This window comes from Petaurus breviceps, unplaced genomic scaffold (assembly GCF_028583685.1).
Source record: "Petaurus breviceps papuanus isolate PSGF00001 unplaced genomic scaffold, PetGlider_PUasm1.0 190, whole genome shotgun sequence".
Taxonomy (NCBI): domain Eukaryota; kingdom Metazoa; phylum Chordata; class Mammalia; order Diprotodontia; family Petauridae; genus Petaurus; species Petaurus breviceps.
The window spans coordinates 5,895,872-5,923,846 of record NW_027185810.1 but is presented as its reverse complement, the minus strand read 5'-3'; the positions used below and the strand labels follow the sequence as shown (position 1 = coordinate 5,923,846).

The following is a 27,975-nucleotide window of genomic DNA, read 5'->3' as shown; positions in this document are numbered from 1 at the left end:
GAGAGAGAGAGAGAGAGAGAGAGAGAGAGAGAGAGAGAGAGAGAGATGGGACCTGGGCTTTAAGCTTTAATTGAATGGCCCTATCCACAGACTCACAGTATAGTTAAGAGGCAAGCAAAACTTTAAGACTAGTATGGGTCCACAGACTCAGATTTGAAAGAAACTGGGCTTTGTCTAGTTTAGAATCAATAATAAAATTTTATATACATACACAAAACCATATATATGCACACATGTATATACACATACATATACATGCATATACACATATTATATATATATATATATAGTCTGACTAATAGTATATTTTCAGGATATTGTTGCTTGTTATTATGAGTGAGAATTGTTGAGGAAAATATGTAATGGCTCTTAGATACTTTTGAATCTTTTTGTAAGATTGAAGAAATAGATATTTCTTTTTTTTTTTTTTGCTTTTTGGAAGGGCAATTAGGGTTAAGTGACTTGCCCAAGGTCACATGGCTAGTTTTTGTGTTAAGTGGCTGATGCTGGATTTGAACTCAGGTCCTCCTGAGTCCAGGGCCGGTGCTCTATTCACTGTGCCACCTAGCTGCCCCTAGATATTCCTTTTCTAGATACATTTTTCCATCTATATGATGTATTCCAAAGCAAGTACTATATACTGTACTAGCTGCTTCATAAAGGCCAAGAAAGATTAAAGCTATAGAAAATTGAAAAGTGTATGCCAGTGTTGATTTTGTAGGAATCAGCTTAAGTGGCTGACCATTACTAAAAAAAAAGGAATTTAATAACTGAATTCTTGCCTTCTTTCCATAATGCAACACTATTTTTCAACACTAAATTCCAAAGTATTAAAATAGATTAGTATGGTGAATTATGAGAGAGGGCAATGGATCCATATTTTCGATGTATTTTGTTTCTAAATAAATATGGCAAATGGTGTTTTATATATTAGTGATCAGCAATGAGGATTTGGGAAAAGATGGAAAATTTTTGTATAAAAAATAATTCAGTAGGCTACGTAGTACCAAAATTTCTGTGAGGAGAAACCTGTCAATTTTATATCTATTTCAAAAAAGTCATTATAAGGGACAAGATCCAACAGAACAAGACTTTAAAAAAAATCTTACCAGAGTAAGAGGCCAAATAGTGTGCCGTGAAATAGCACACTTGTCATTAGAGATTTAAAAAATTAATTTCATTAAAAAGAGACTGCCAGAAGGTTTAGAAAACTTTTGTTGGACAGGAATCTAGTTCAGTTTAAATGCCTGATATAAAATACTTTGCAATTTAACAAAACACCTTCGACAAACTCTAAATACTATTGGATAAATCTATTGAATTATATTAATTATATATATATACATATATAATATACTCAATAGAATAGAATGAAGAGTCAAAATTGATATGTCTGAATGTACAGTACCTAGTTTCACTGGGGAAAACCCTCACAGTTTCCACAGTGCTTACTTAAACCTTATTTTCCCACAGATTAGGTAATAAATAATTATATTCTTTGTGGCTTAATAGATTCAGAATATATTGGATTAAATCTTATCTCTAGACTTATAAACCATGTGATCCTGGTCAAGTCACTTAACCTTTCTAAGCCCTGGTTTTTCCCAATGTTAAACAAAGACACAACCTGTAGTACCAGCCTTATAGAGTTGTTAGGAGGCTCAGATAAAATAATGTATTTAAAACAACTTGTAAAGTTCAAAGCACTATGTGTGTGTCAGCTATTTTTAGTATCTCAATACTTTCAGGGATAGATATCTAAATAAGTGAACAGGCTGGAGGCTCAGATAAAATAATGTATTTAAAACAACTTGTAAAGTTCAAAGCACTATGTGTGTGTCAGCTATTTTTAGTATCTCAATACTTTCAGGGATAGATATCTAAATAAGTGAACAGGCTTTAGGCCTCTTCAGAAGTTTGGGAAAAAGCCATAATTTGAAAAGAAAAAAAATTTTCTTGTTATTTGTTTTCTGCTACTTCTACTCAAGAAAAAGATCAGAATGGCAGCTGAACCATTTTTATACAATATAGAACCATAGATCTGGACTCAGATGAAGCCTCAGAGGTCATCTATTCCAACTCTTAGCCAGCATCTGCCAGGTGGTCATTTAGTTCATATCATTTTTGGACAGCTCTCTGACCCAAGCAAGGACCAGATGCTTGAAAAAAAGAGGTAAAGAGAAAAGGACTCCAATATAGTGCTGGAAAATAGATCTATTTTCTTCTGGGTTTTAAAATCTTCTTTTTATGATACCAGTAAAGAGTGTGAGAATTTTATTTGGAGCATAAAGTGCTGATATTCCTTTTATTCATCTAACAGAGTTTCAGTGCTGTGCTCATGGATGCTTTCAGCTCTGGAGTATTTGCTAATTTTACTCATGTACATTATGACTCATAGAGTAAGTAAAGGAACAGAAAATTTGCTTCTAGAAACACTGCTACTTTATACTCTTATTTTGTGGAAAGGAGAGACGATAACTGGCATCTGAAGTCACAGTGGTTCTATCAGTCTCAGAATTTAGAGCTGCCCCCAAAAAGCCATTAGAGAACACTGAAACCAACAAGCTGCATATTCAAATTCTTGTAACTATGATACATTTGGATGGCTGACCCAGGAATACTAAACAAAGAATTCACTACACCAAAGGAATAAATGTTGAAAACCAAAGCCAACAAAAATAAGGGAACCCAGAGGAAAAGCTGAAACCGTGTCTTACCTTTGTATGCCCTCGAATACAGTAGTATCACCACCATGGAAAACATAATACAATGTCCTTGTTTCCAAGGTTACTTTTGCAATTAACATTCAGGGACTCTAATGTATAAAGTATACTTGAAACTGAACTGATTAAGCATCCCCTTAATTGGATCACGTTAGAGTACACCCTGGAATACACCAGGTTATCTTTTCCTTTCTCTCCCCTTCTCTCATATTAGATGTTGAGAGATGACATCACCAGACACTAAAGCTTTTTACATTATCATTAAGGTAGGAGGCTATTTAATGTCATCCCCATTAACTAGATTCATGGCAGCAGCCTAAGGGTCTCTTCTATGGTCTGAGTTGTTCTGATTTTGCCACCCTGAAGCCTGCCTCGTAAGGGTATCTGGCAGCAAGGGCTGCCTGACTCCATAATGTATCAAATGAAGGAGTTCACCATTCACTAGAAAATGATGTCAGGGGCGGCCAGGTGGCTCAGCGAGTAAGAGCACTGGCTCCAGTGTTGGGATGACCTGGGGATCAAATCTGGGCTCAGATACTCAGCACCACACCCAGAAATAACTGGCTGTGTAACCTTGAGCAAGTTACTTAACCCCAATTGCTTAAAATAAAAAAAAATAAATTAATTAATTAAAAAAAAGAAAATGATGACAAAGATACCATGTACACAGTTGCATTTAGAGATAAGAGATGACTGACTTTTCTTATTGCCACCAGACATTAGAAATATCCAAAGACATAGAGAAGCACATTGATTTGTGCTACTCCTTAGCCTGGGACTTGAATTGTTTATGTAGAAGACCTCAGGTAGCCAGGTGCAGTAAAATGTCTCTTCCAAGGAGACTTGAGTCTATCACCCCAGTACTGAGCTTTGGGGCAGCAAAAGTATCAGGGGCCCTGTACTTCTGGAATTAAGACATTGGAATGTAAAATGTGTTCTAGACATGCTTCTTCTCTCAACACTTTGGGATTAGGCTATCTTCCTTGGGGGACTGGAATACCAGTTATTTACTGATCCAGATGACCATAGAGAACTTGCTGCCTGTATCCTCACATTCACTATGATGGGGGTAGAGGATCCAGAAAAGTTGACATCACCACCCCACACTCTTTGTTCTGTCATTACCGGATTCTGGAAAGTGGGAGACCTCAGTCCTCCCACACCATGGTATACAAACTCCCAGCTCCCTCTCTCCCTATTCTTTATAGTTCAGAGTCAACATTTTCTGTGGCAAAAATCTTTCTCCATCCTACTTTTCCCTGTCCTCTCATCACTATCACATCAATCCTACTCCTGATCTTTAAAATCCATAATCTTCCATATTCTCCTGTCATCCCATTCCAGGATGACCCCTGCTACTAGTTTTTTGAGTTACATTTTAGCTTTTGCCATGTGATTGTTTTCTCCCCCTCCTCCCTACTACTGAAAAAAAGAAAAGCAAAACTACACAAACACACACAGACACACACACACACAGAAGCCAAATACTGTAAACAGAATCCCCCAATTCAACATTTACCATGCAGTTTTTTTCTATATGAGGCACTAAATCAGTCTCAAAGGATACAACGAAGAAAACCCCGCTAAGATCTTGTGGATACATGTACACACACACACACACACACACACACACACACATGATGCAAGGTAGAATGTGATGGGATGATCCAAAATGCTCCAGTAAGATTTTTGAGGAGGGAGAGTACACTGTCAATTGAGGATGAAGTATGAAGAGGAAGATCATAAAAGGATACATAGAAATGCTACCTAAATTGGCCCCTAAAAGCAGAAAATAATTTTAAAAGGCAGAGATATACAAAGATTATTTTCTAAGAATGGGACTTTTTCAAATACATGGAGGAAAGGATCAGTCCAGTAATGAAAACTAACTCATTAGATCCTCATCTCTGACTGTTGAAATCCTCCTCTCCCCTCAAGTTTCCATCTAGGTGTCATTTCCTCCATGAAAGCAAGATAGCCTACAAGTTTTAGTGGTCTTCAAGTATTTGAAGAACTGTCCTGCAGAGAGAGTTTAGACTTGCTATGTTTGATCACAGAAGGCAGAACCAGGGGTGATGGGGGTAAGTTTCAAGGAAGGCAATTTCAAGGAAGCCCTTCTCAATGCCAGGAAAAAAAAAACAACATTTCTAACAATCAGAAAAAGTGGAATGGACTGTCTCAGAGGGAGGAGGGAGGTTCCCTGTCCTTGGTGGTTAAGTAGAAGCTAGATGATCACTTATTGGTTATATTTTATAGTAGGAATTCCATTCATGGACAGGTTGGACTAGATAGATAGCTAATGACATTCCTTCCAATATCCCAATTCTGTGGCTTAAATGCCCACCCTGTCACTTGCTGCGTAAGTAGCCTCTGGCAAATTACTTCCCCTCAGTTATTTCACTTTCAGTTTCCTCATTGGCAAAACGTTTAGTTTGGACCAGATAGCCTCTAATGTCCTTCCCAGTTCTAAACCTGTGATTTGTGAAGGGCTATGCATGGTTCTCAGTAGAGGCATTTTGGACAAGCTCTACATGAAGGGTACTACTCAATAAACTATATCCTTTTGTGCAAATTAACTGGATAATTCAGGTTCATCAAAAAACTGTCTTTAGAGACTAGTGGGTTTTGGTTTTTGTTTTCTTATCTGGAAAACTGATTCCCTTTTAGTTCTATATTACAGAATCATAAATTTCAAAGCTGGAAGAAACTTTGAGAGTATCTCAGAAAGTCTCCTGCCTTCAAGGGGCTATCCTGACCCCCATTTAATATGTGAGGCCATGAGGCACAGGGAGTCAGTCACCCAGTTCATAAGCGGTAGGCTGGAAATGGATAAGCTAACATTCTGAAACATGTTCACCAGCACCATGGTCTTTCCACCTGGCTACATAATTACTTCCCAAGAAGGAGACTGTGGAAAGCCCGGAAAAGAAGGGTAGATTCTCACTGGAGCAACCCCAGGGGATAATGACCAGAACCAGCTTACTTTCTCAAAACCGCTGAGTAAACAATAACTCTCACACGAAAGTTTGTCTGTACTACTTTCTTTGGAATCATGCATTAAGAATCACTCAATCATATTCTTCTTCTAGTCTACAGTCAATGGAGAATTTTGGCATGCCCAAAACATATCAACAAAGGGCTCCAGCTTTCTGAATAGGAGACCCAGCACCTTCATGGCTTTAATTAAGTTCTAGAGTCCAGAGTTCATCCAAAAACAAACAAAACCCCCAAACCACAGCCTAAAAACTTGCCTTGTGAATGCCTCATAAGATTAACTCTGAACAGATGTTAAATGCAAAGTTATTCGACAAAGACTATTTGATAGTTATGGAACTTGCAGAGATTGCAAATCCTCTTTTTTCTCTAGGTTGGTTTCAGCTGTTTCCCTTGAAAACAGCTGCTTTCCCCATCCTGACACATGAGGTGTGACTACAAAGGATTGAGACTGGCTCTTGTGTAGCATGTGGAAGCTGTCATTTCATACATACAAGCATTTGTTGTCATCAAATGTGTTACTTGTCAGTGTTTTGATCAAATCATGCATTTATAATTTTTTTTTTTGCAGGGGGGTGAGGGGAAGGGAAAGAATGCGCTTAGAGGAGCACCTGCCTCTGAAACATTTCTCACTGGCAAGACAAAGTTAAGAATTTAGGGGATTATCTTCATAATTCAGGACAAAAATCCTGCTTGTGTCCTAGTTACTTGGACAGTTAAGGAAAAGCTGAGCTTTGTGTCTTAATACATCTATACAAATTGCTTTTACTTTCCATCTTGTCATATCACTAAAGGCTTGTGGCAATAAGTATCTCAGTTTTGGTGAATCTAGATGTGATATGAAATTCAATTATTTATCTGGATGAGTAAGCCAAAGAAATTTGTTACAGAGGAAGACATGCAGTTCTTGTTTTTGGAATGGTCTAATGCAGGGGTGGGGAACCTGTGGCTCAAAGGCCATATGTGGCCTTCTAGGTCCAAGTGCAGCCCTTTGACTGAATCCACATTTTACAAAACAAATCCCTTTAATAAAAGGATTTGTTCACTAAAATTTGGACTCAGTCAAAAGGCTGCCTCCAAGGACCTAAAAGGCCACATGTGCCCGTGAGTCCACAGGTTCCCCACCTCTGGGAGCTATTTGTATTGACCCTTTAAGCACCTAGATATTTCTGAGACATTCAGTTTCATAGATTTCCAGATATTTAACCCTGGAATAGTATATCAACACAGGTAGCAGAGTTTCTAAGTTAATAATCCTCTCCAAGCTCTTACTTCCATACAGTCTCAAACTGGATGATATGATCAATAATTTTTAAGAATAGGAAATTCAATTGCATTTGGGTGACATATGCTATTTTGTTTGAAAGGAGGGGCTTTAAGGTCCTCCTACCCAATTTCAGGATTCAACGATTTCAGTTCTACTTCTGTGAAGCAAGAATTTGATAATGTGTTCTTGATTTTTTTTTTTTGCTATTGAATCTTCAGCAGTTGGATGGTCTGCCTCTACAGCTGCTGATATAAGGATATCAAGCTTCTTCCTGAAACAAAGGCTAATCTTCCCATTATGCTTTCTGTATGCTTAGAAGTCATGGAATACTTCATTCTCTGAAGAATTAAAATCGTGGGTCACCAAAAGGGCAGAGGGGAAGCCTACGGTGGGCACAAGTAGGCCACTACATATAAGCAACCAAGAATCGCACAGTAAGAGAGGGATAAAGAAAGGTGTAAGAGACTTATGACTAAGAAGAAAAGATGGCCTAGATATACAATGAGAAAAAGGGATAACCAATAAACAGCCCATTTACTCTATTGGTATCCATGCATTTTTAAGAGATCTGAAGGAAGGCCTCTGATACATCGAGGACTTAGGGGAAGATAAGGGCAAAAGTTACAGATGATGGAAAGGAATGATTGGATTAAAAATGCATTTTCACAGGGAATACCTACATGAAATCACAGATCTATAAAAGCATTGAAGTATCCCTAGGGTCTTAAATGTTGGTTGAATTGAATTACTAGTTCCCAGGAAGTAGCAAAGGCATTTAAATCAGAGTAGAATCTAAGTGTTGAAGGCATCACGTCAGCAGTGCCTGGCTCAAATGTTATAATCTGGTTTATAATCTGTTTAACTTTTAACTCCCCGCAGAAGGGGAGGTGGGTCAGGGTACTGGGTCCAGGGCTTATGTCTTGAGTCTCTCACTTTATTCATCATTTACAGATGTCCCACTAATAGCCAAACAAGAGATTTTAGAGCTAGAAAGTTTCCTTTAGTATGGGCAATATTCTAATGAAATCATCTGTGGGTGGATATATTTCCTGTATTAAGATCAAGATATTTGATAGATTTCAATCTAGAAGGGACCTCAGTGGTCATAGGAGCTTGGATTTGGAGTTAGAAGGGACCTCCTGGGTCATCTCATCTTTTTTACATGGAATTGAGGTCAGGAGAAGGCAAGTGACTTGACACAACCACACACGTGTGTGCAAGTATACACATACAAATGTACATATATAACAGCAGGCACAAATAGGTATACATACACACATGAACATATGTATGATTATATGCACATATATTTTATTTATATAAGCATACACATGAATACATCACTGCATTATATTATATGCATTACATTAAGGAATAGATGTATATATACAATATACCTATGCATATATGTATACATTATATGTATTAAATGTTACATATACATATATTATACGTATATGATAACATACATATTATGTATGTGTATATATGAGTTTATATCTATGTACACGTATGAAATACTGAAATATTAGACTATAAACCGCCATGAAGAAACGGGATATATCTTATCTTAACTTGCATATCAAATCCAGCACACAGCAAAGTATTCAGAATGACTCAGTGGATATATAGACTATGGGGTGTACAGTCTAATAGTTCATTAATTCATGTATGTACATATAAGTACTCCAGTACTTTGATGGATCTATGATCTCATTGATATGGGAATGACTTCCACTGATGTCTAGAGCAGACAATGTATGCCTTCTCACCCTGGGTAATTCTTGGCCCTGTTTTCCCATGAATATCCACCTAACATTCTAGAGTAAATGGGGACACATTGAAGAAGGAAACTGCAAACTAATCCAGTATCTTTGCCGAGAAAATCCTATGGACTTGAATGACTCAACAACACACAAACACAATACACACACATGCACATACATACACCTAAAAAAGGACTCTAGATATGTAATATAATATGCTATGCTATGACATATGATATGATAGTACTCATATCTATATAATACAACATACAAACAATCCTTACAAAAGTTGCAAGGATTGTGTTATATAATATACATATATACCATAATACATAATTGTATTAATATAAGATACAATTATATACACGTAGGCATATATACACACATGTGTGAGCTATTACAATATAAATGACATACGATAATACACATGTAATATATACTCATATATTACATTAATTTATAATTATATACACAGGTATTTTGTGAATCTGTGTGTATGTGTGTATGCACACACACGTTCTCATGCCAGTGGAGTTCTTGGGCCATTTCTTTGTTATCCCTTGCCATTGCCACACAAGTTGGTCAACTCCTTTTCTGATTACACATTTTCTTTACTTCTTGAGAATAGGCTGTTGACTGCTTAAACCCATGGCACATACATCTTCCCATTGCCCTTAGGTTCACCCAGAATTTTGATTTCTTGAAGAGAGTGGCTTCCAAGATTCATAGTCATTGCTGGGAAGCAGTGTTAGAAAATCAATAATGATGAACAGATTGGTTTCTTTAGCAGTTTAGTACTGTCCTATTTTTCCAAATGCTTGCTCTCTTCCTGTTCTTTGATTCTGGGCCCAATTCATGGTCCATCCGCATTATCTGCCCCACACGTATGTACCAATCTGCTGTCAATGGACTATCCATTTAGCTAATCAGATCACAATTTTCCTCAGAGTCTAGTGAAGAAAAATGAAACAAGGAACCATTCTATCCCAATACCTCCTATTGGGGTATAAACGATGGTGGATTGCTGAAGGCCATACAAATATATGACACACCCTGGCAGGTCGTATGATGCTGGCAGAGTTTCAGACAGAGTACATATGAACAAAGTGTATCTACTTTCTGAGACCCAGCCTGAAAAAATCACCATTCAGGGGTGACCAAGGGATGCTTCTTGTTGGCTGAAGCAACTCACAAACCTATCTACTAAAGCCAGGATGGGCTGTTGGGCTGTGCCAACAGGGAGATCACCCACAACAATGAAATGACTTAAAGAACTGAAGTAAAGGCCACAGTTTCATAAAAAGGATGGACTGCTTTCCAAATGTTATAACTTCAAGTTCAAATTATTTTTGAGACTTATTAGCTTATGAAAAGGAAACAAACCCCAGTGTTAAGCACAGGTCAACCTTTTAAGTCTCATTTAATTACATTCCATTCATTAAAGAAAAATGAAAATGAAAGTACCAAGCATGGCAGGGGAGATTTCTACCAAGTAGGCACCACTTTCCCTTTTGTTTCAAAACTATCTACCTAATAAGCCAGGCCAACTTTTATAAGGTTTGTTTATATTAAATAAAATGAATTTAATAATTCCCCACATGGTTTTACTTTGTGTTGATCCATTTCCTTATATTTTCCCCACCCCCAATATTATCAAAGTCTTAATGAATAATTATTTCCTAATAAAAAAACCCCATTATTTTAAAGCACCTTGAAAACATAAAAGCTCAGTTTTTCTGGAGTACCACTAACAGCTGGATTTCTCAGAGAAAAGATTTTGTACCAGAACCCACTGATAAAAATTTTGGGTCATTTGTACAACTAAAAAGACACATTTCATAGACTACATCTTAAAAAATGAAATCATCCCCAATTCATTGTAGAAGAAAAAAAATCTTCCCTTCCTCCTTATCCGCACAATTTATGAATGAGAACAAAGCAAGGATATCCAGGCATTTCTTGGACATTTAGAGATATGCAATATTAAAAAGAAAAGTATTAAAACGAGAAATTTCAGACAGTAATCATTTGGGGGAAAACCACATATGAATTACAGATATCTCTTTTTCTTCTCTCCAGCTATTTATAATCAGATTTATAAGGCCAACACAACCCCAAGACTCAACAACATTTTTCCCTTAAATACATGTATACACAAATATTTGTGCATTTATAAAATATAGCCCAAGAGATTCAAAATAATGATCTTTAAAAACAGATGCATTAAGCTACAGAGTTTCTGTTAAGGTGTTTCTTTTGTAAAAGTAGCTTAGTGGTAGCCTATTAACTACAACATTTTAAACCACCTGTCTCATAAGTGTTCACAGTGGCTATTAGTAGACAAGCTACAAGATGAAACAGCTGAAATGCAGGAATGTTGCTTTTTCTTGAGTAAAAAATAATCTCCCTCCTTCTTATGTTTCTTGGATACATGATCTATTTAGCTCCTAATTTCTAAATCATTTTTAAAAGACACTGGATCTACTTATCACTTGTTTCAGATTAAATGATCTGTTCCCTCTAGTCAGTGGTGGCAAAACTTAACCACCAAATTAAGTGACATACTTCTATAAAGAGTAAAAGTTATTTCAGTCATTTAATATTCTGACTTTTAAATGTGTCATAATTGCACAAATATACAATTTATTGCATATGGAAAGTTTTTAATAAGTGATCAATTTTGCAAAATAAAAAGTAATTCCACATGATTCTGGCAACATAGCATATAAATTTGAGAGTAATGAATATCATGGAAAATAGGCCAAAAGGGAAGAAGAAAGAGAACCGTTTAGAACACAGCTAAAGTTTTAAACTAAAAACCAGACATTATCCACAGCAGTAAAGACCAATTAGAAGTTTCACAAATTATAGTTCTGTTTACATTTTAGTTGTCACAGCAAATTTGTTTTGCTTTAAGTTTAGAGGTTCTGTGTGAACAAATTAAAATATTTTTTAATTCCCCCCAATATTTTAAAATTCCATATGATTGTATTTCACAAGGAAAGTCCCTCAGTTCACTTTCATGTGCTGATAACTGTAATCATGGCAAATGTCTTATAAATGTATGTTATTCATGACAAGTGTAACACAAATCTTAATGCAGAAATATGCTCCTAATTATTTTGTATGGATACACACTTTATCTACTTAAGTCATATTTAATTATTCAAAATAAAGAAATATATTACTTTGAGAGAATGTTTCAAAGCCAAGTATTCCAACTTTGAATAGAAAACTTCTACTGGAAATTTTTTTGGGATTCAATGGAGGTTAAGTGACTTACCCAGGGTCACATAACTATTAAGTGTTCAAGGTCAGATTTAAACTCAGGTCCTTCTGAGTTCAGGGTCAGAGCTCTATCCACTACACTTTCTAGCAGCCCTTCTAATGGAAATTCTAAGATTAATGAGCTGTTAATATCATTGTGAATTGATTTAAGTATTTTAAATATATGGTTTTTCTTGACATCTATTATTAAATAGTTATCATTATTATATAATTTATTCTTCATGAAGAATAACATTCCAAACCTAGATAGCCAAAATAAAGATGGTCACACAAGTGTACTGGAAATTTAGGACCAAGATGATGTTTCCCCCCCAAAGGCAAATTATCATTTATCCTTCCAAATGAGAAAAAAGAATTTAAACTCAAATAAATTATCATTTTGTCAAAGATTCTTAGTGATCCTAACCATTCCTTTCAACCCTCCCCTTGATTCCATAAATGCCTCTTAAGTACATCTGGTGAGGGTATCTGAGTCATGGCAGCTGATGAGAAAAAATAGAAAAAGGAAAAAAAATCAAACCAGGTTGGCCACCACAGCATTTAACTTGGAAATGGCACACAGGGCCTCCTCAAGGGTGCTTTGGTTCTGCTGTTTATCAACTGTATGGCCCAGAACAAGTTATTTCACTCTTTTGTCTTAGTTTCCTCAGCTGTAAAATGAGGGGATTGGACTTGATCTCTGAGGTGTCTTATAACTCTAAAAACTATGATATTTTGGAAATAAGCAAATTATTGTTTCAGAATACCTATAGGATTAATTTCAATGGAGACTTTTGTTTTTGACAAGCAATTTATGTAATTTTGATAAAAGCAGGCAAGATATAGAGTCTAGGAGCAGATACTGAACACATCCAATTTTTCTTGAATTATCCAGATTTTTTTTTGCCTGAATTATCCTGCTAACTGCCTTAATTACTTGCTTTATTTAACCAGCAGTGCCCTCGGGCCCCAAACCATTCTTTTCTCTCAGTCTCCCAGTACTGGCAGCCTGAAAATATAATTTCTATAGAAAAAGGAAAGATGAAACTACATTTTCCATGAGAAAATTTTCCAGGGTTAAAGATAGCAAGTAGACATATCAGAAAAACAAACTATAGAGAACTGAGAACACAGCCAACAGTTATATAAGAAGCAAAAGTGACTTCCGGCTGAATGTAGCTGGTCATGTGCCCCAGTTCTCCACTTCATTTCGCCAGAGAGACCTGGTCTGAGCTGCCAAAGGATTCAAGACCTTAAAGGGTTTAAGACCTTGATGGAAATTTATTCAGATTTCAAATCATTCAAACTAAGACCAGAAACCAGAGGCTAGTCTAAAAAACAATTTATACCTGGCTTTGGATTATCTTTTAGGTGCTTTTTCCTAAGTTTATCCTCTTGTTCTCTTAGGCAAAAATGAGTTTAAACCACATGAGTTCACATCAGCTGAAGAAAGGTACAAAATGGTATGTGGGGTTCAATTGGAAGCTACAAATAAGTCATGTGGACATAATCAAGAGTTATCTGTAGTCAAATGGATCATTTACTGTAAAATGCAGAATCATAGCATCTTTATCAGTAGTCATTACTGTTTATTATGTCATTTTCAATTGTGTTCAATTCTTCATGGCTCCGTTTGGAGTCTCCTTGGCAAAGATACTGGAGTGGTTTGCCATTTCCTTCTCCAGCTCATTTTACAGATGAGGAACCTCGGCAAACAGGGATAAGTAATTTGCCCAGGGTCACAGGGCTAGTCAGTATCTGTAACTGGATTTGAACTTTGGAAGAACAGTCTTCTTGACTCCTGGCCTGGCACTCTATCCACTGTGCCACCCGGCTGCCCCTATCAGTTGTTTCTTGCACAGAATGCTCATATAGTGGGAACTCTGCCTCTTCCATGTATAAGAATAACTAGAAATTTTCATTCTTGGCCTCTCCTTGATCAGCCAACAACCGACATCTCCCATGAACTCTTGATCTTCTTGGGTAAAGGGAGCAGCTGAGCTCAAGTGAGATAACTGAATTAAGCATTTCAAAAGTGTGTCATCTTTAAAAACCTCAATTGAAGTGTTCAGTTGGTGATATTTTAAATGAATCATGCGTCAGAATTAACCAGCTTGAGTTCTTGGGCAAATGCCTGGTAGTAAATAATGCAATCTTGACCATTAGAACAGATAGATTTGTGTTTTTTTAAAGTTACTTCTGTTTTGTCTAGTTAGAAAAGATTTAAGTATTTTCCATAGTGCTTATAAATCTAAGCAAATGAACCCAAGAACTAAAAGTGTTAAAATCTAAAAGAAAACAGAAGCATTTCTAAACATGAAAGTTTACTTAATATAACTCTTTCATAGTTAGCACACTCAGCTTTGAAGTATTCCCTAACAGGGAGGCATATATTCTGATACTCCAACAGCTCTGAGACCCCCTGCTCCTTCTGATGTGCATTTCACAATCCATATTTGCTTGTCTATGAGCCTCTGTAAATTCACCTGAAGGCCTTCCTCTTATATTCTGGAAATTGCATGGCTACCAGTGGAAGGTGTGTGCTGTCCATCTACTAGTCTACTCTTGGCTATGTAATCAGCCCATTTTTTTTTCAGATGTACAAATTCTCCTAATAACATCATTTTTAACATTTCTCCTGTGTAACTCCTTGTTTGTAATATGGTAGAGTTTACTCACTCCCACATGCATCTCTCCATTGCCTTTTGTTGTGATGCTTAACTTCAGGTCACAGATAAGCAAAATCCAAATGTTAGGAAATGGCTAATATCTTCACTCTCACTACATTTCCCCCCCCAGAAGTGTTGACAAGTGGCAAAATGGATTGATCAGTTTCATTTCAATTTTTCAGAGAAGAATTATGGGTCAAATCTAATAAGATGAAATTTAATAGGGATAAATTACTACACTTAGGTTAAAAAAAATAAAGCCCTTCTATACAAATACGAGTTAGAGGAGACATAGAGGAGGCCAACTGTAAGAAAAAAGCAGCTGGATGGTACAATGGATAAAGTGCTGTGCTCAGGAAGACCTGAATTCAGATCTGACTTCAGATACTTCCTAGGGGTATGACCCTGGGGAAGTCACTTACCCTCTGTTCACCTCAGTTTTCACAACAGTAAATTGGGGATCATAATAGCACCTCTCTCCCAGGGCTGTGAGGATTAAATGAGATAATATTCGTAAAGCACTTAGCACAATGCCTGGCACATATTAGGTACTTATAAATGCTTGTTTCTTTCCAATAATGTGGCAGACAGAAAAGCTAATGTGATTTTAGGCTATGTTAAGAGAAGCACAAGTCTAGAATGTTAATATGATTTTACTCTATTCTGATCAGATTACATCTGGAGTACTATATTAATTTCTGAGAATCACGTTTTTAGGAAGGGCACTGAAATCTTGAACAGTTTTACAGGAGGACTATGAAGATATTGAGGGGACTTGAAACTATGCTTAGTACATGAGGACAACTGAAAGGAACAGGAAGTTTATCTTGTATAAAAAGCAAATAGGAGAAATAATAGCTGTTTCCACATATTTGAAAGATTGTCATATGGAAGAGGGCTAAGACTCATTTTCCTTGGTAGCAGAGGGCAGAACTAAGGGCAAAGGATGGAGGTTGAAGAGCCTTTGATGTGGTACAAAGAAAAATTTCCTAGAATTTTTGGTATCTCTAAGTGGAATGGGCTGCCTCAAGAGCTAGTAGGTTCTCCTTGAACAGAAGTTTTCATACATTGGCTGGATATCAACTTGTAAGAGATGTTGGAGGAGAAGATTCATGTTCAGGTATGGACTGGTCCAGATGCATCCTGAGGTCTCTCCTAGCTCTGATATTTTCCCTTTTCCACTTCCTGGTATAAAAATCAACAATATAGCCAAAGGGCAGGAAGATACAAGAGGAAAAAGCCTCAATAATCTGTTAAATTGAATAGTTAGTCCTTGAAAAATAAGCAATCAACTATATTAAAACTTTTCAAATGAATAGACTACCCTCATTGCCTCCACTTCCTCACCACCCACTCCTAAATCCTTTGCAATCTAGTTTCCATTGAAACTTTTGTCTGAGAATTCATTAATTATCTCCTAATGGCCAAAACCATTCTTCTTTCCTAGTCCTAATACTCTATAAGCTTTCCATAGTATTTATACTATTGACCTCTCCCTCCTCTTAAAGTTATTTCTTTCCTTCGGTGTTCTGGTTTTCCTATCTTTCTGTCTCCTTTACTGACTTCTCTTCTTTCTTCAGACTCCTTCTTGTGGGCTTTCCCCAAATTCTGTCCTGAGAAGAAACCTTTTTCTTCTCTATACTCTTTCTATTGGTCATCATGCTCACTCAAAAATCACTTCTATGTAGGTGACCCCCAAATTTGTATTACTAGCCCTAACCCAGGGATGTGCTGGAGTCAGCTTTAATAGCCCAGAGAGGATTATTAAATTATCGGTGAGTATTTACAGCTCAGAAGGTCACAAATCAGGACTTGATTTATTGTTTTGTTGATTTTCTAGGTTTAAGAGAGTATTAATGCATATTAAATTTAAAAGTATGTGTGCAATACATTCCTTTCCTCCACCCCACCCCAGCTGGGTTGTTAAACACTTACTAGCAGACCTGTTTTATCCTACAAATACTGATTGTGCTCAGCAAGAGTACAGTAGAAGACTCATGCAATGAAGACTGGAGGCTTAGTGACCCTGGGCTAATAATAGTATAACTGGCATTTATATAGTTCATCAAGGTTTGCAAAGTGCTCTATATGATCTCATTTGAGTTTCCCAGACCTCTCTCTCCAGGTTCAGTCCCACAGAAGTCAAGAGACCTGGGTTCAACTTCCCTCTTTGACATTACCTGTGTGACTTTGGGCAAGTCACCAAATGTCCCTTGTTTCCTCATCCATGAAATTAGGGGGGTGGCCTAGATGGCTTCCAAGGTCCTTGCTGAAGCTGAATCTATGATCTCATGATCCTTTCCTTTCCATTCCAACTGTTGCCACCCTAGTTCAGGTTTAAATGACCTCTCTCATGCAATGCTGCAATAGTTTACTAAGTTATCTCCGTGCCTGCCTTCCTTCCTTCCTTCCTTCCTTCCTTCCTTCCTTCCTTCCTTCCTCTGACTGATCTTGCATAACATAGTTGTTATTTTCCTCTTCTGATTGTGCCGTCTATCCTTGTTCAAAACCCTTAAATAAATACCCATTGTTCTTTCAGGTCACAGATAGTGTCTGTCACATTTTTTAAAATTCCTCCATAGCACTTTGAACACAGTAGTTGATCAATATTTGTGGAATGAATGGAATGACTCTATGACTTCTCTGGTCCAATCTAACATACCAATGGATTTCCAGCCCTCATTTTTAAGGTTCTATCTATTATCACTTCCTACCTAATTGTAGTCATCTCTGCTTCTGGCACTTTGTTATGAATTGTTGACATTCCCAGGGCCACTCTGAACTAGCCACAGTCATGTCGATCCTCCACCTGCCCCCCCCCCCATTACATCATTCTCTTTTTATATAAAAGAGTGAAAGCACAATTCACCTGTGGAGCCTTCTATGTGAAGGATTTACTCTCAAAGGCTGAGCTAGTTTAATAAAGTAATTAAGAAGGTTGGCTGCAGGTGTGGCCTGAAACACCTGAGAACCAGACCCCACAGTCATGACAGTGAGGAAAGAGTCTCACTTTTTCAAACTATCCAATCTGCTAAGGGAGGGCTTTCCTACCTACTCCATCTGCTCTTCTTCCTATGTTCTAGCTTGTTTGCCAAAGGCAAGTCATAAGACTGATTCTAAATGAGACTTCTAAAGCTAAAGTTTTGGTCTCTTTGCTACCACACAAGTGTCTCAGGAAAGACAGTGGGAAGAGCCTGAACATCTGATAACTTTCAAGGTATAAATACTTAATGATAAGCTACCGAGTATTCATTATTTATAGGGGGTTAGGATATGGAAACCCATTGGCTAAACCTTAATTTAGGTAAAAGCAGGTTTTTTTTTAATCTGCTTCCCTTGGTTGGTAGAGAATTGGCTTTTACACTAAGTAATACATTAACAAGAAAAGGAATGGCAACTTCAGGAAAGCAGTATTAAGAAAGGACACTGTAAAAGAAGGATGGCATGGTGTTTGGTTATGGGAGGGAAGGTCATATAGTGCAATATTCTCATTCCTAACCCTAATTTGTATTTGTTTTTCTGAAAATGGTCAATAATCAGCAACTGTGGCCAGATTTTGCATTCTCCATGGTATTGACACTGTCTTACTCATGGTATTTTTCGTGCCATGTGGGTATGCAAAACTACTTTGATGATGAACTGTTGTGTGGGGGTGACCTTGGATTTTCAAAGACTGTGCCAGGAAAAGAAAGCTCTAGAAGGGTCTGCCATTCTGGAAAGCCTTTGGGTGATTTCCTATTGACAGTCTATGTCTTCTTTCTGAGGACCAGCATAGTTAAATATGGAGGAATATTTTTTACTAGAAGGCTGGGCACCAGGTGATAAATTCTTTGGCCTGTGAAAACCCATTAATGTTTCCCATAAAGTTGTGCTTGGCACATAGTAAGTGCTTAATGCACAATTCCATCCATTTATTAGACACTAACATATGCGTGAATGTTTATCAAATGCATGTAAATTATGGTAAAGGACCTAAGTGTTCACAGAACATAATAATTCAGCAAGAAGAGTGAACAGAAAATGAGATATACAGGCAATGGGGTATAGAAATCCATCTTGCCCTACAAGAAAGTAAGGGGGGAAGGGAAAAGGGGAGGGATACATGAGGGGGGGATATATGAGAGGGCAGACTGGGGGAAGGAGTAATCAGTATGTTTGCCATCTTGGGGTGGGGGGTAGTGGAAAGAAGGGGAGAAAATTTGGAACTCAAAATCTTGTGGAAATGAATGTTGAACACTAAAAATAAATAAATTCTGCAATAATAAAAGTAAACAGAAAAAACAGAAATACTGATTGAGTTTGATAACCCAAAACTAAGGAAATATTTGTTTCTTTTCTTATTCACTAGTCTTCTCTTAATCTTTCTTAGACAAAAGCTGTGCAGAGTGAAACTGCAGAGATAGCACTGCCAAAGGATATTTATTATATAGTACATATTTGGTTAATTAGAGGCAACAATAAATTCTGGTGTCCCTATTACCTATGTGCCAAGAGACCATCTTGAATGACTCACCAAAAATTCCTTCAGAACAGAACTTTTAAGAATGCTATATAAACCTAACATGAAGGATTGCCCAGGGACCAAGTTTAAATACAAACTATAAGTAGTATTTGGTATTAATTGGGCTCAAGAGAACTCAGAGTACATCCATTTAGCAGTTGCTTTCATGCTGCAAAGAGAGGCTGCTGAAGTGAGAAAGACTGTCACCAGCGTAAATCTAAGCATCTATAAGGAATTCTTGGTGGAGTTCTCCACAGCTGTTCATTCTGTTATGCCCACATTGGTGCACACTTGTGGGTACATGCAAACGCACTCTCTCTTCTTCCCCCCTCCCCCCTGCCACATTGTTCTAAGAGAGATCACTCAAAAAATCTTACATTTCGGCAGTGACAACTGAAAGAAACAACAGTTGCCTGGTACAGCTGTAGACTGAATGCAAAGGTCAAGAAGTGATAACAAGCAAATGTGGTTCCAACTGTGAGCACAGAACAGAGGACAGTTATTTTTTAGGAGAAACAGTCCTTGGGAAACCTGAATTCTCAGAGTCTGCTGTCAATTACTTTACAAAAGATATCACCACACACAAGTCCACTTCCTCTTACCTTCGAATCCAATTTAAGGATCAAGAAGAAAAACAAATTACAATGGAAAGCGCTGGGGGCGTTAAGCTGAGGGTTGTTATCTTTGTGGCGCTCCTATGAAACAATGAACACCTGACTGTACATTACTTCAATATCAAAATGGAATTAAAAAAACCCAATGGCAATTTGATCGATTAATTCCTCCTAATTTTGCTTCTTCTTTTCCACGAGCACACAACTATGAAAGCTGCTAAAAGCCTCCTTTGGCCTGTTTTGCAAGGGCTCTGTGATTCATGTTCTAACTCTATGTAATTCATTTTGTTGTTGTTGTATCCTAAACAGTATAAGTGAGGAGAAATCTATTTGATTATTTATGAGAGCAGACTGTGTTGTTATTTATTCTGTCACACTCTAGAATCCTATCATGGTTTTGTATTTTTCAAACCATGCATGAAAATGTATTTTTGGAATCTGGGGTAGAAACAAAAAAATTACAAAGATAATTCTTCAGAAAAAGTGTGAAAATAAGACACAAAACTGTGGAGTTTAGAGATGGAAGGGACTCTGTATAAATATCCATCCAAATCAGGTACAACCAATAAGTTTCCTAAGAATACATCAAAAAGAACCATAAACACTCTAATGTCTACACACAAAATCTCTAGTACTTTGTATAGTTTCTGGCAGATCCTAGGGAAGAAAGGTGTGAATATCAGCAAAACTGTCTTTATGACATCTTAGTGCCATCAAGCTTCTTGTACACAATGAACAGTACTGTTTCTGCTCTTTCTATAAAAAATATTCTTACTCAGTGCTGGCGTAGAACTATCACTTTTTTCTTTAAGGACTGAAATAGACTCAACTTCTCGTAAAGAATCAATAATTTGAATGAAAAAGTTTCTTATACTAAATACTTATGTTACATAGTATCTTTGTGCCCAGCTAACAGAAAGTTTGAATGTATACATTAGAATCAAGGGAAGACTAAATATTTTCCTTTAATGAATCATTTACTTTTCACTTTTCTCTTTGAAATTCCATAGCACAGAGGAGGCAGAGACAAGATGGTGGAGTGGTAAGAAGTAGTATGGTGAGTTCCCCTCATAAAAATTTTTCTAAACAGATCTAGAAAATGGGTCAGACCAAATTTTGATGGGGAAATTCAGACAGTGTCACAGTGAATTATTTGTCCAGCCTAGGTTGGCACAGGCAAAGAGAAAGGAAGGTGTGTGGACACTGGGGTCTGGTGAGCATGGGAGATTGCTGTAGCTTAAGGGGAGGTCTCAGACCCCTACCAGCGCACCACCCTGAGGCACTGAGATGGAGACAGGTGCCAACCGGAGGCTTTGTCACCACCTAGTTCTGGGTCACAGATCCAGAGCCGACTGAAAAGGGGACCTGAGTATGGGTGTGGTATTCCCAAGTAGGGAGACCCTGGACATTCCTGATGAAAAGATCAGAGCTGCAAAGAAACACTGAAGTTCAAATAAAGGAATGAGGAGAAACATGAAAAAGTAAATATGAATAAATAATGGTAAAGAATTAAATAAAGACAACCTGCTTGTATTAAAATATGAGGAGATGATACATGTGTTCCCTCTGAACCCTATCACTACCAAGAGTCACAGAGCAAGATAATTAGACAAGACCTGGGAGTGGTTCTATTATGTAGAAAGAGAGGGGAAGAGGAATACACTGGAATGGAGAGGAAAGGAAGGTTACAGTAAATTATCTCACATAATCAAGGTACATGTACAAACAAGGAAGAGGTTTTGAGTAGGGGGAGAGCTCACACTTGAACCTCACTTTCATCTCAACTGGTCAAGAACAGGAAAAATACACAAACACACTGGCATAGTTGAGTATGGAAATATATTTCACTCAACAAGAAAATAGGAGGGAAAGGAGAGAGGTGGGGCAGGAGAATTAGAGGGAGGATAGATTAAGGGAGGGATTAGATCTAAGCAAACAAATTATAAGGATGTATAAAATATTTGTAGCCCTTTTGGAGTTGGCAAAGAATAGGAATCTGAGGCGCTGCTCCCATAAATTAGGGAATCAAAGCACAAGTTATGATATATAAATGTAATGGGATACAACTGTGCTGAATGAATTGTCAGTGCAATGATCAGCCACGATTCCAGAGGACTAATCATGTAACATGTAACTGCAATACTAATGAGAACTTGAAGATCTTCCCTGCCCCTTCATAGGCTTAAGTGCATTTGAGGACCTTCTCTGATTTGAAAATATACTCTACCCCCTAATAGGCTGAATGTGGTCACATGGAACCTGTGGTGGGGGGGAAGTTGTTTTTCAGGGCTGTCCACACCTTGTTACTTTGTGATTGGGCAGTGGGTCACAAGGGTTGTGTTGTTCTCTGACCCCGGAGAAGACTATATATACCCTGATGTGAGGTTTTGTTTTGGGGCTCATGCATAGGAAGAGCTGTGTGGTTTGGCCAGATGAGACTCTGGGCAGCCACTGTAAGTCCCCTGGCTTTGAAAACCCAGATGTTGGTGCTTCTCTCTCTGGTAACTGACTAGGTATGGATGTAAGGTCAGACAGCTGAAAGCCCTGTCTATTGGTCTGTTTCTCTGTCTGTATTTTTTGTGTGCTTGTAACTTCTGTTTGTATTCTCTGAAGTTCAGGGTACTGACTTTTTCACCTGAATTCGGTAAATGATATATGTTTGATTAAAATAAGATGGTTAACCCCTTTCTGAGTTGCTTTCCTTTAGGAAAAGGCTAGCAGCCATCCTGGGTATGCCAGGGTACTTGCTGCTACAGTGACACACTGCTCAGAGACTGGTGAAGGACTCAGAGTGCAGAATGAGACAATTATCTTCTTGGACATGGCCATTATAGAAAGCTGCTTTGATTGACTATATGAGTCTGTAATGGGGTTAGTTCTTCCTGTGTTTTCAACTGGGGCAAGAGAAAGGAGGGTGAGAAAGTAGATTTTGTCTGATTAAAAACAAGTTTAATATATATTATACACACATATGAAAATCCATAGCACTGCTATTTAATACTACTCATTTCATCTAGGACTTTAATACAATTTAATTTATCTTTATTTATTTTCAGGTTGCTACTAAGGTGTGTGAGAGCAATTTCACTTAATAGTCTGAGAAATTCAGGTTCAAAGGTTGCTGACATTATCATGCAATGAGATAGTAAATAATCCAAGGAATCTTGATTGTCAATCCTTTGATTTTTAACCAGAACCCATTATTTGTCCCTTTACTGGTGCAAAGACCTAGCTGTTTCTTTTTTATAGCAGACAAATTTATAATGATGGTGATATGAAATCAGCTTTAGGCAGACAACTTGCTTATAGGCGATGCTTAAATAGAGACTGCAATAGTTACTGTCATATACTCCTGCATACACATATGTACAACCCTTCTTATCAAAGTTTTTATTGTGGGGCTCCTTTCTCATAAATTGTGAAAATGTAATAGAAGGAAAAGTTATACACGTTGTGAACTATTTCCCCCCTTCTTTGTTTATTTAGGCAGTTAGGCGGTACAGTGAACTGCGGGTATAGTTTGGTGTCAGGAAGACAAGATCTGAGCTGGCCTTAGATATTTACTAGCTGTATGACCCTGGGCAAGTAACTTAACCCTGTTTGCTTCAGTTTCCTTATCTATAAAATGGAAATAATGATAGCATCTACCTTTCTGGGTTGTTGTGAAGATCGAATGAGATAATTACTGTAAAGTGCTTAGCACAGTGTCTGGTACATTGTAAGTGCTATATAAACTTTAGTAATGTTGCTGCTGCTGCTCCTGCACAGTAGGGAAAGTGGACACAGAACACTGGCTATCTGAACTTGCAAGAGGAGACTTGGGGCAAGTGATTCACAACAAAAGCCTGAACAGACTTGGAAGACCCAGGCTCCCTTGCATGACCATAGCCTCTGCATGAGATTCACACTTCTGCACTAACACCCAACTCCAATCTTCTGAAACGTTGGGTAGGGGAGAAAGACAGCTAAGGAAGAAGAGAGCCCTACCTTTGACAAGAAATTTCAAATAACCACTCTTAATGGAAACAGATGGTAAACCTTCTAGTTAAAAAAAATTTCTGTGTGAAGTTACACCAACACTCCCCGGTAATGAAGTTATTAAAAAGAAGGAATATGGTAGAGGTAGTTCTTTAAAACTTAATACACTGGTATTCTAACTCCAATTGAAAGTGGTAGTTAGGTACCTGTTGGCATTATATCTGCCTCTTATTGCTATCCATTTCTCTTCCCAGGTACCAGAACTGCTCACTGATGCTCTTCCTACTGTGGACTCTCCCAAAGAGATCTCTGGCTCCTTCCTTGGTGTCATGCTTGTTGGGGAGAGCATCAGTCATCTGACTACACTGTCTTTCTATTTCCTGTCTTCCCACAGATTCTGTTCCTCTTTCCCTTCCCTACTTGGTACCTCTTGCTCTGGGAAGAGTAACTAAATCAATACTTCCATTGCTTCTGGAAAGAGCACATCATTCAGTGGCCCTGTGGTTCCATTCACCATCCCCACGATTTCACCCTTCTCTGGTTATCTCTCCCTTACATGTATTGTATTCTCCTATCACAGGGTAAGCTTCTTGGAAGCTAGGGACTTTCTCTCTCTGTCTCTCTCTTTTGGGGGGGGGGTATTTGTATTCCCAGAACTTTGAAACAATGTGTGATACACGGTACTTTTTAATAAATGCTTTTTTCATTCACTTATTCATTCAGTAAGGGGGAATCCTCTAACTGATTAAAAAGGAACATATGGGTGGGAGGTTATGAGTTATTTTCTAGAATAGATTCTGACCTAAGAAGTACCTAAAACTTGGACTAATTTTCTTGGACTCATGGGTGAGGAGTCATGGGTGCTACACAGAACACAATGGAACACTTACAGTTTTGCTCCAAGAAAGGCCTGTGGTATGATGCTCCTTGATGTATGCTTGAAGCTCAGTCCAGATATTCAGGTAGGACTTCACCCAATCCACATGACGTAAGTCACTTAATCAGTGAGAGAAAGACAGAATCACGTAAGAGAGTGGTGATTTTTTTAATGCTACATTTACATCTATTAATCCAAAAGACCCGAGCCAATTGCTATTTATATTTCTTCGCCCCCATTTATCTCCAAGAGGGGGAAAACATATGTGGAAAGCATCTGCATATTCCAGACTTGATGTCTGTCTGTAACAGGGATGGGAAACCTGCAGCCTTGAGATCACATGTAAACCTCTAGGTCCTCAAGTATGGCCCTTTGACTGAATCCAAGCTTCACAGAACAAAAGGATTTGTTTTGTAAAACTTGGACCCGGTCAAAAGGTAGCATCCAATGACCTGGAAGGCTACATGTGGCCTTGAGGCTGCAGGTTCCCCACTCCTGGTCTGTACCAACAATCTGATGTGATAACTGTGTAGCTATCACTTTGCCTTTGAGAGGCACCTCCTGAAGGTTTTTATCTGGCTGTTTCTTTTTTTTCAAGGTAATAAATGCTGTGTTTATTAGTCCTTTAAATTTATAGAGTATTCCAATATATTAACTCGTGATGAACTAATAAATAAAACCAGTTACAGAATACAGTAACATTGGTCACTCAAAATGAGGGATTTTTTTAAACAATTGGGAGAAAAATGCTCTGATAAGGGCAGTATTGATATCACCAATTTTAATATCTCTTTAAGTGCCTCTGTAGAACTCTGGAATGCCCACTGAGGAAAAAACCCTGTGCAAAAAATTCTGACTCCCTAAATCTGAACACATTCTTCACTGTCCAATTTATCTGGTGAACTAGGAGTGGGCAACTGAAGGAATTGAAGCTTCCTGAGGTTAACCTGCCAGGGGTGACATAGTTATTGTGTTGGAAGAAGCATTTGAACCTAGGTCTCCCTGACTTCCAGTCCATGTACACCTGGGTGGGCAAACCAATTTTTTTTCACCATGATGAACTTGTCTTACTTTAACTTGATGGACCAGTCCATCAGTGCTCAGGTTCTACTTTATAAAGTGTTGGAAAGGGAGACTTACAAAGTTAAATGCATGTGTTTACCTGTATTTTTTGTTTTTCTGAACTTGACAAACACCTATGACCATGAGCATTCCCATGTACAAAGAACACAATGAGGATTATACATGAAATTGTGAATATCATGTTCAGTTTGCCTTATCAAAAAGAATATAATAAATTCAAGAAGTTAATTTGCAAGCTATCCACCTTGTCTGTCTCCCCAAGAAGTTCTTTTATTCTCTTTGGTGAATTATTTTTAAAATGCTTCCATGACCACCTAGAGCACAGGTTCCTAACCTAGGGTCCACAAACTTGTTTTTAATCCATGCTTTGATAACTATTTCAATATAATTGATCTCCTTTGCTATCATATATCTTCTATTTTGTGGGTTTAAAAATATTCTGAGAAGGGGTCCATAGACTAATTTACTAGGCTGCCAAAGGTTGCCAAAAAAGTTAAGAAGCCTTAGGCTAGAGGTATTACAGAATCAGCCACAATTACCAGGAAATATCTGTGCCAGGGATAACATATGGATAAAAGATAATGATGAAGCCAAACCAACCAGCTTATTCTAGTCCCCCACTGAGAGGAAGGATCATTAAGTCAATACACGTTTTTGATAACAAGCAGACACAAAGAGACTGCTGTACACAGCCCTTTAATGGAGATGCTAAAGGAGGATAGTCAGAGGTCATCAGCTTGTCTTTCAACTCTTGTGTTTTTTTTTTAAGTTTAAGAACTGTGCAGTGACTACAGTATTCCACAAGATGCAGCTGTGAAAATTTTCTGTAAGCCCTGAGTGAAACTGCAAGTAATGGAAGAATGAAGCAAGTTAGGTCCATCTGCAATACAGAGAAAGAACTGATACTGTTTGAATATAAGACTGAAGGATGCTATTTTTCACTTTCTTTCATTTTTTTTCTTTTATTCATGTTTTCTTGTACAAAATGACTAACATGGAAATGTTTTACATGATTGCACATGTAAACCTATATCTGATTGCTTACTGTCTCAAGGAGGTAGGAGGGGAACATAGGAGGGAGGGATGGAATTTGGAGCTCAAAACTAAGACAAATGTTAAAAATTGCTTTAACATGTAATTGTTGAAAAATAAAATACATATTAAAAAAAGAAAGTAGGTGATCACTCAGGGTGGTAGGATATAGGATATTCTGCAACCCTGGGGTGGTCTGTCCCTGGCAATTATGGGAGAGTTTATGGCCAGGGTTCTGGTTTTACTGGAAGCAAAGTGAATGGGTTCTTCTGGAAGCTATTCCACAAGGCTTATAATAGATTTGCCCTTGATGTTGCCAGAAATACGCTTTCCAGCCAAATTCTGACATTTATGGACCAGCCCCAGATTTTTTTTTGTGGTGTCAGAATGCTAACTCTGACAGAAGAGGAAGCCTCAACTCCTCAGCACTGCAGCTGAGATGCCAACTGCTACTTCTTCTCCTATTCCCCCCTCCAATACAGAGGAAAGGAGTGATTCTCAGGAAGGGAAGAGGTCATGCTAATGGGAAAATAAACCATTTCTAAGTTGGTATGTAGGAAAAATAAGCAAGACTGATGCCAAGTGTTTTCTTTATGTTCATGTAGGATAAGCTTAGTGGCCCTCTGAATTGATGCTGAACATGGCTTAAGTAACTTGACTCATTCTGTGTGTGTGTGTGTGTGTGTGTATGTGTGTGTAACAACTGATATTTTTTTTTGCCTCCAGTAATCACTAATATGAAGGCCATCTTTCAGCAATTATTGCTTTCATGTTTTAAAAAGGAAAATGACTTACAATCCCACTGTCATCAAGTAATTCCTACAACATCTAAGACACGAGAGACACAATTTGGATTCAGTCTGTCTGGGCAAATGAACATGCCCCAAACTGTCTGGGTGAGGAGGTACATTACCAGGACAGAAAGGTGGGTGTGACAGACCTTGGGGAATAGTTCTTCCTGTGCCACAAAGAACCATCTCCACTAAGAACAATGAAGATGCCAGGTCCTTTTTGTTGAGTCATCCAAGCAAAACTCCCAGAGTTCAGCATGAATTTGCCATTAGTACACACAGATTATAATGTTCAATCAAAATGTGTCTACTCTCTGTGACAGCAATCATGGTGTCATTGTTGACAATGAAATTTCAGCCAAAACTTTAAGTAAGTGAAAAATAAAGATGACATGAAAGCATATTATAAAGTA

General features: G+C 37.8%; 1 protein-coding gene across 4 annotated transcripts in view; it reads right to left on the bottom strand.

Annotated features, from left to right (window-relative positions):
- Nucleotides 1-27,975, bottom strand: part of CAP2 (cyclase associated actin cytoskeleton regulatory protein 2) — a 157,729-nt gene that overhangs the window by 12,583 nt on the left and 117,171 nt on the right. For 3 of the 4 annotated variants that reach the window (XM_069092464.1, XM_069092463.1, XM_069092465.1), the window contains exons 7-8: nucleotides 24,670-24,775; nucleotides 19,790-19,882 (exon numbers count right to left, since the gene is read on the bottom strand). In XM_069092464.1, the coding sequence (XP_068948565.1) occupies nucleotides 19,790-19,882; nucleotides 24,670-24,775 (199 nt within the window). The remainder of the gene's footprint in view (nucleotides 1-19,789; nucleotides 19,883-24,669; nucleotides 24,776-27,975) is intronic. The other variant, XM_069092466.1, reaches the window with a different exon arrangement.